This window comes from Benincasa hispida, chromosome 4 (assembly GCF_027475165.1).
Source record: "Benincasa hispida cultivar pf3 chromosome 4, pf3_genome.v1.1, whole genome shotgun sequence".
Taxonomy (NCBI): domain Eukaryota; kingdom Viridiplantae; phylum Streptophyta; class Magnoliopsida; order Cucurbitales; family Cucurbitaceae; genus Benincasa; species Benincasa hispida.
The window spans coordinates 57,967,002-57,974,804 of record NC_143481.1 but is presented as its reverse complement, the minus strand read 5'-3'; the positions used below and the strand labels follow the sequence as shown (position 1 = coordinate 57,974,804).

The window sequence follows — 7,803 nt, the reverse complement described above, 5'->3', positions numbered from 1 at the left end:
TGCATAGAGACATACCTTTGTTGCTTTTGTAATGAACAACCGAGACAATGGTACAAATCTATTCCTTGGGCTGAATATTGGTATAATACAACTTTCCATGCCTCTATAAAACCCACACCGTACATAGTGGTCTTTGGTCTATCGATTCCTCCCTTGTCGTATGGAGATAGGAAAATGTCTAATAATACCCTGGGGCAACAATTCTTGGAACATGATTGGGCCTTGGTGGCTTTAAAAGAACATCTGGCTGTGGCACATAAATTAATGAAGAGGTATACTGATCAACACCGCAAAGAGGCTTAATTTGAAAATGGGGAGTTGGTATTCCTGAAACTCCGACCCTATAGGCAATGTATACTGGCACAACGAAGATGTGAGAAACTAGCTCCTACATTCTATGGGCCATATAAGTTGTTGGACAAGATCAGATCAGTAGCTTATAAATTGAAATTGCCAGCAGATACCAATATTCATGACGTCTTCCATGTCTCTCAGTTGAAATGGTGCTTTGGCAAGGCAACACAGGTGCAAAACCAGTCACAAGACTTATTAGACGATTTCAAACTACAAATGACGCTAGAAACGATATTAGGAGTGTGCTGGAACACCGAGTTTTTTAGAGAGAAATGGTTGGTTAAATGGAAGAATTACCCAGAAAGTGAAACTACTTGGGAAGGAGTGGCTAAAATGAAGATGCAATATCCTCACTTCCACCTTAAGGACAAGGTGACTGAAAAACCGGGGGGAGGGGGGAGGGTATTGTAAGGCCCAAATTATAAATACTTATAAATGTAGAGGTAGGAAAGGTAATAATTGGGAAATGAAGGATTGAGATGAAATGTAATTGTTGTTAGTTAAAGGTGGGGACTAGCTGAAGGAGGAGTTTAAGAAGGGGTTATGCCTGTAGGTGTAGGGGAATTTTCGGGTAGTGAGCGAGTTGCTTGGTGGAGAGGATTTTCTAGCCCTCTTGAATGTGCTAGAGGTGAGGGTATCTTTTGCTATTGTTTGCTTTCTATTTATAGACTGATGATCACCTTCATCTTGTAATTTTCCCTTGAAGTTCATAAATAATACATATCACAGTATTGCTCTGTTCTTGAGAGAACTGTTGGAGATTTATTTGCAGGGGTAGATTCCTAACACATATCTAACAAATAAACTTCTAATTCAACAACATGCAAGTCATCCAAGAAACATCACCTTGAATTTAGAAAATAGATTCAAACAACAAAAAAATAATTTTTAAAAAATAATAAAATCAAGGTTAAGCTATCAAAATGTATATGTCTTCATACTTTATAAAGAAAAACCAAACAAATACATCTTTAGATGCATATATTCTCAAAAAGAAAAAAAAGGCTATAAGCATATAAATTAACAAATCGCTAAAAACACAAGTTTAAACGTATCAGATTTAGCTTCCTAAGCATCATTCCCCTCATAATAAAGTGGGAAACTACTCAAAACCTAGTACAAATATCATTCGTAATACCCCCAAACTGATTCACTAGATCCTAATCAACAACATGAAACATATAAATACAAGCAAATCTTGATATAACTAGCTAATAAGCATGACCTAGTCAATAAAAAAAACAAAACAAAACAAAAACAAAAACAAAAAGGAAAACAAAACTTGAACATTCAACACAATGACAACAAAAAATTTCCCATTTTGGGCAAGCAACAACAAATTAGGGTTTCAAGGTTAGGTTAGGCTCATTGTCGAGTCAAATGAGTCAAGGAGCATTTGGCATGCCCATTCATCAAATGGAGAGGCTCGACGTTGACCAGGCTAAGGTTGAGCTGGTTAGTTTGGGCATTTGTCCCAAAGTCTCCTCTTCCTTAGGCCTAAATGGGTCGAGTGCATGGCCCATTCATTGGTTTAAAAGTATGCAAACTTGCTTAAAGTCGATTATGCCATCTAGTCCAAATCTCTACCCATAACACATGATATCAACAAAAATTATCATAACATAAGTGGGCATACGTGAACTTTGGTTGCTAAATCAGATAAAAAATTGAAATAAAAAAGAAAGACCCTTGCAAGACGTGATTGTATGGGATCAAATTGAGGGGGATTCATACAATCCCTGAATCCCAGCCAAATTCGAAATTATTACAACATTTGAAAGTTCTGGAGTTTTATTGAAGCAAAAAATAAAGTTCCAGGGTATGTTCTACCATCTAACCAAAAATATTTTTCAAACTCTAGGAACCAACTAGAAATCAAATACAAACCTCAAAGTCCAAACATGCCATTTTTGAAATCACAAGTACCTAAACACAAACTAAATTCAAATCTTAAATGTAATTGTTAGAAATAGCACAAAAAGTTTTTCACCTTTCACAAATAATACATTTTTTGGTAAATTATTTTAATGGATTGTCCTTGTGCCATCTTGGCTAGGATCAATACCGAGATCAAAACAAAACTTAACTTCTTTTGATGGCATGTTTGAACCATAAATTCTATGCTTTCTCAAGGCAATCCCAACCAGGACGACGACCACGAAAGAACAAGACTTTTGCTAATAAATTTTGATTGAAAAGTAACAACATCTGCAGTCATTATGAAATTTCAAAAACATCAAAAGCAATGAGAGATGGCTCCAGGACAAACCATTAAAAAAATTGATCAAAAAAGGTGTTATTTGTGAAAGTTGAAATTTTTTTTATGCTATTTCTGACAGTTATCCCAAATCTAAGAATGTTGGGTTTTGCAAATCCCAGAGGTTAAAAGTGTATTTTATTATTAAAAAAGAAGAAAAAGAACTAGTTCTAAGAAAAATACAGGTAAATTTTGAGAAATGGTCAGAGTGCATCAACAACAAGATATATAAGAATATGCCTCCATACTTTAGTTAGAAAGATTACTATTTTGCAAAAGAAACAAAAGTTCACTTTGCAGCACATCTCATAAATTGGCCATTCCAATTGAATCATTGTACACTCCAAAGGAAACATTTCTCATCACCTATGGATAAAAGGAGCTATTGGTTATGGCTCCTTCGGTTGATTGTAGCTTCATAGTCAATAACCAACCCCTCATACAAAAAAGAAGAAAAGAACTAGTTGAAAGAAAAATACAGGTAAATTTTGATAAATGGTCATAAAGTACATCAACAACAAGATATATAAGAATATGCCTCCATACTAAGGTTAGAAAGATTACTATTTTGCAAAAGAAACAAAAGTTCACTTTCCAGCATATCTCAAAAATTGTCCATTCCAATTGAATCAGTGTACACTCCAAAGGAAACATTTCTCATCACCTGTCACCATAAAAGGAGCTATTGGTTATGGCTCCTTCGGTTGATTGTAGCTTCATTGTCGATAACCAACCCCTCATCCAAAATCCAATCAGTTGCCATATGTATGTCGATCATAACAAGTCCTGTGATCTTTTGCTAGATAGAGAAAACTTCATTGGTTGAACAAACCTCAAGTTCAAAATCTTGATCAGCGTCCTTGGAGCCTCGATTCCAATCGCGTCTCGGAAAGGAATGACAGATGTATCATTGTTGCGTCTTCTCTCATGTACAATCCTACACAATGGGCTCTACACTCTCCTCCTCTACGGAGATTCTCTGTGCATCAAGTTTTGTTTTGTTGGCAATGGTATTCGATATGGCTTTCGGTAGCCAGAAGCCGGGTCTCTCGAGGAATGGTGCACGATCAAGAACCAACGGTTCCCTCAATGTTACTTCCATCCCATCGTATATCCACAATGTCAAGCTTGCTTCACCTTTGAGACCTAAAGAAAACCAGCCTAAACCTGCTATTGAAATATCAATGCTATTGACAACCCAACTCGTGCCAGAAATTTTGACCTCTCTCTCTTCCCATTTGCCTATTTCAGAAGCACGGTCGATGCCAATGGGCGGCTATAAGAAACAAGAAAAGTAAATATTGATCAACTGGCAATCATAAAATACTTTATTTTCCTTTCCTTCCACCTAATATAGCTATGTCTAGGAGTGCTTTCAGGACCAAAATCACATCGTTCATGTTTGAAATAGAGTGCTTTCAAGTACTTTTTACTTGCTTCTTTATGCATATTTGTATAACAAAGAATATCTTGCATTGTTCGATAGAATATGATAATTACGATTATATGGTATTACTTATTGTAATAAAAGAAGTAAGTTTGTTAAAGATCACTTTTATCATATTCAAAATCACTCTAAAACATACTTTAATTATCCAAAATCAATTTTCCCCTCCCTCCCTTACTTGATCAATGCAATTTTTTAGGAGATGAATGTTAGTTGTTTTAGATATTGATATGCAGTGAACTAAAATAATTGAAGAGAAATGGCATAAGGTGGATTAGATAATACGTTAGCAAGGACAGATATCCCAGAGAAACTAATAATGGAGATAAATACATTATAGGAGACACTCTAGAAACAACAACATTTCTTTTGTGAAATGGAACTGAGTGAAACAAAGCCATTACCTGCAACCTTGTACCAGCATGTTTCTTCCATATCTCATCAGCATTTTCAATCTTCCCCAAGTGAAGAGAAACATTTGGTGATGTCCAAACTGTAACATATATTGTCTCTACTGAAGCTTGGTTAAGGTCAAGTCTTACCAAACCACCAACATGTACAGCCTGCCCTACCTGCCCAATATTGTTAATTATAATTAGGGTCCAACAGCATCCTCATATCTCGTGAACAGCCACGTTAACCAAGTCTCTGTATAATTTGATGCTTGTCCACCATTTGCATACACCAGTACAAATTAGTCAAGTGAATTGTTGAAACTAACTAGCCACAGGCAAGAAAAATGTGTAAGGTGACTAATTTTTGTTGGCTATTCCCTTTATTTCAAAAATACCATTATTGTATCAAAAGTTGCAATATACCCTTAAACTTTCATAAAGGTTTCAAAACTACCTTTGGAGTAGAAATTTGTAAGAAGGTTAGACAAAAAAATGGGACTTGGAATGGTGCCGCTGTGACCCAATATGAAAATTGGGACCTAAATAGCACTACACCATTCGTCAATGTCATCACCACACCCATTTTAGGTTCTAATTTCCATCCAAATTCAAAAGGATTTTCTTCATGAATGGTAGTTCTAAAATAATTACGAAAGGTCCAAAGTAATATTATAACTTTTGAAAGAATATGGCTATTTTTTAAACAGAATGAGCAAAGTTCAGGAGTTCTTTTTTTTTTTTTTTTTTAAATTTTAATTTAATCATTTTTATTTGCATGCAAAATGAAGGCCTATCAACTATTTTGAAGCAGTAACTACAATCCATCTTGGCAAACTGACTAACTATATCAGAATACACTACTACAACTGTAGTATGATATCAGTTTACTCATTTTTCCCATAAAGTTTTCTATGGAAATTCTAATAGAAGTGCATGGTATGCCATGAGCTTAGTGAAGAAGAAAACTACGAGTCACATTTGCAAGGGATGTAATGACGAACAGAATGTCAAAATAATGACAAGAGAAAAATGATTCCAATTAATGCAGATGAATCATTAACAAGCAAGAAAAAATAGCATTCTTCAATTGAGGGTCGCTTAATTGATCCTCCGAAATAAGTGCAGTATAATATAGTAGATTCTTAAATATTTAGCATGCTATCATTTAGAACTCAACGTGGACTTAAAATCTCTGTCAAAATATGGGTTAAGCTATTAGATCATAAATATCACTAGTTAAGTACTAAAGGGATATAGTCACCTAGATGATAGAATAAATCCATGCTTTCATTGAAAACAGGTATAAATATATTCATATTCATAAAAACATAACTTGCCTTCACTCTGTAAGTCCTTGGTTGGAGCTCCTTTCGGATTTCGACCATCTTCTGTTCTTCCCTATTCAATCTCATGGAAACTAGATAAGGATGTAGAAGCCCAGGAGTGTCAAATAACTTTGCCTTGGCTGACAAAATCCCCGCAATTCTCAAGATCCCGAGCGTAGTTCCAGGAATTGGAGCCTCTGTAAGCTTTGTCACTTTAGCCCTTTCTTTTTTTGCTAATGCGTTAATGAGAGTAGACTTTCCAGCATTCTGAGCACCAATAACCCACACATTTCCTCGTGGACCAGCCAATTCTTTGATGAAGGACAATAGATTTCTCACGCCAACATCTTTACGAGAACTAACCAAATAAACACCAGTTAATTTAGGTGCACCCGCAGCCTTAGCACGGTGTCGAACCCATCTATCCAGTCTTGTGGGTGAAATCTGTGATGGGAGGAGGTCAACCTTTGTAGCCACAAGTACAAGCTTTGGCAACTTTTTACTCATCTTGGGGTCATTCTTATTCCCTTCCAAAGTCTTAAACAATGATTTTGCCGCACGCTTCGGGAAAGAACCATCGAAATCAACACAATCAACAACCATAACAACAACATTATTCAAATTTGATGTGGATTTCATCAAACGGTTGGCTATCAATCTATCAAAATCAAAATCAGGTATCAAGTTCTCAGCAGCCTGATTCTTCACCTGTCCATAATTCCTCAATGAATGGCACCTTGCACAAACGGTTACCTCTTCTATCTCTTTCTGAGCTTCTCTAGCTCTCCTCTTCTTTTCTGACTTGGATATTCTCTTCTTCTCAGCTCTCTTCACTGTTTCCTCTGTAATGTTTCCATATCCCACATCAGCAGGAGCAAAACCATCCAATTCCAAATCATTTTCTTCTTCCTCCATGAGCTTAGCCTCCCATTCATCTGAATCCCAATCAAGTCCATCCCCAATTTCTTCTTCATCACTACTTTCTTCTTCATCCACGACATGATCATCTGCCACTCCAAGAAAATCATCTTCCACATCCTCCCCAGCTTCCATTGGCTCTGTGAGTGAAACCTTCCTTTTCTGATAATACCCAAGAAGATTTGGATCCTCATCTTGCATAAAAACTCCACAGCCAGGACATACATCTCCATTTTGCTCATCCTCATCTCTTCCCTCACTCAGAACAGGATTTTTTGTTCTGGCTTTTCCATGAACCTTAGTACTTGTGTGAACAATTAGTTGGGATTTCACGGCTAAGCTAATGGGTTGAGTTTGATTTTTGTGGGCAGTTCCTTGTCTATTGAGGCCTACGAATAAGAGGGGTTTTCGTTTACTCTATGAATCAGAGTGTAAAGGAAAATGCAGGGAAAGGGGGAATTTACCTGGAAAGAAAGGAGGTCGTGTTCGTATGTTGAGTCGATGACAGAAATTATTGTGGGGGAGTTTCAAATTGAGCTCCATCGCAGATAATAAAATTGCCATTTCTTAGAACACAGTAGTTCTAGAATGAAGATGGGAAATTGGCAAAGATAAGTAAAACACACCGAGGGCTAACAAAGACATTTGGGTTTACTTCACAAAGAAATGGAGGATTTTTTTTCCCAACGGAACAAAATGTGATGATTGAAAAAAAATAAAATAAAATAAAATAAAATAAAATAAAATAAAATAAATAATAAATAAAATAAAAAAATGAAAAAAATGAAAAAAAAATGAAAATGAAAATGACCATTTTACCCGAGTTGGTTTGAGTTAGTTTTGTATATTTGTCGAAAAACTTTTCTTGTTTTCTCTTTCACTCAAAGGTTTCCGATAACTCCACAAAAAAAATAAAATAAAATAAAAAATATGTTTAATGTTAAAGAAAAGAATTTCATTAAACCATTATGGGGTTGGTCTAGTGATAAATATGAAACATCCTCTACGAGTTTTCTTGGTCGATGAGAGTATAAGTTGGCCTGAATACTCATGTATATATATATATATATAAAAATTATTAGTATTGTGGGTGGATTCTGGAATCAA

The 7,803-nt window shown here is 35.7% G+C and overlaps 1 protein-coding gene across 1 annotated transcript; it reads right to left on the bottom strand.

Annotated features, from left to right (window-relative positions):
- Positions 1-3,075: 3,075 nt before the first annotated feature.
- BPG2 (P-loop containing nucleoside triphosphate hydrolases superfamily protein) lies at positions 3,076-7,384 on the bottom strand. Its single transcript, XM_090313296.1, has 4 exons — positions 7,161-7,384; positions 5,787-7,085; positions 4,463-4,626; positions 3,076-3,887 (listed from the first exon to the last, which is right to left on the bottom strand). The coding sequence occupies exons 1-4, from the start codon at positions 7,258-7,260 to the stop codon at positions 3,549-3,551; spliced, it is 1,902 nt and encodes a 633-aa protein (XP_090169422.1). The 5' UTR covers positions 7,261-7,384; the 3' UTR covers positions 3,076-3,548.
- Between the last annotated feature and the right edge of the window lie 419 nt (positions 7,385-7,803).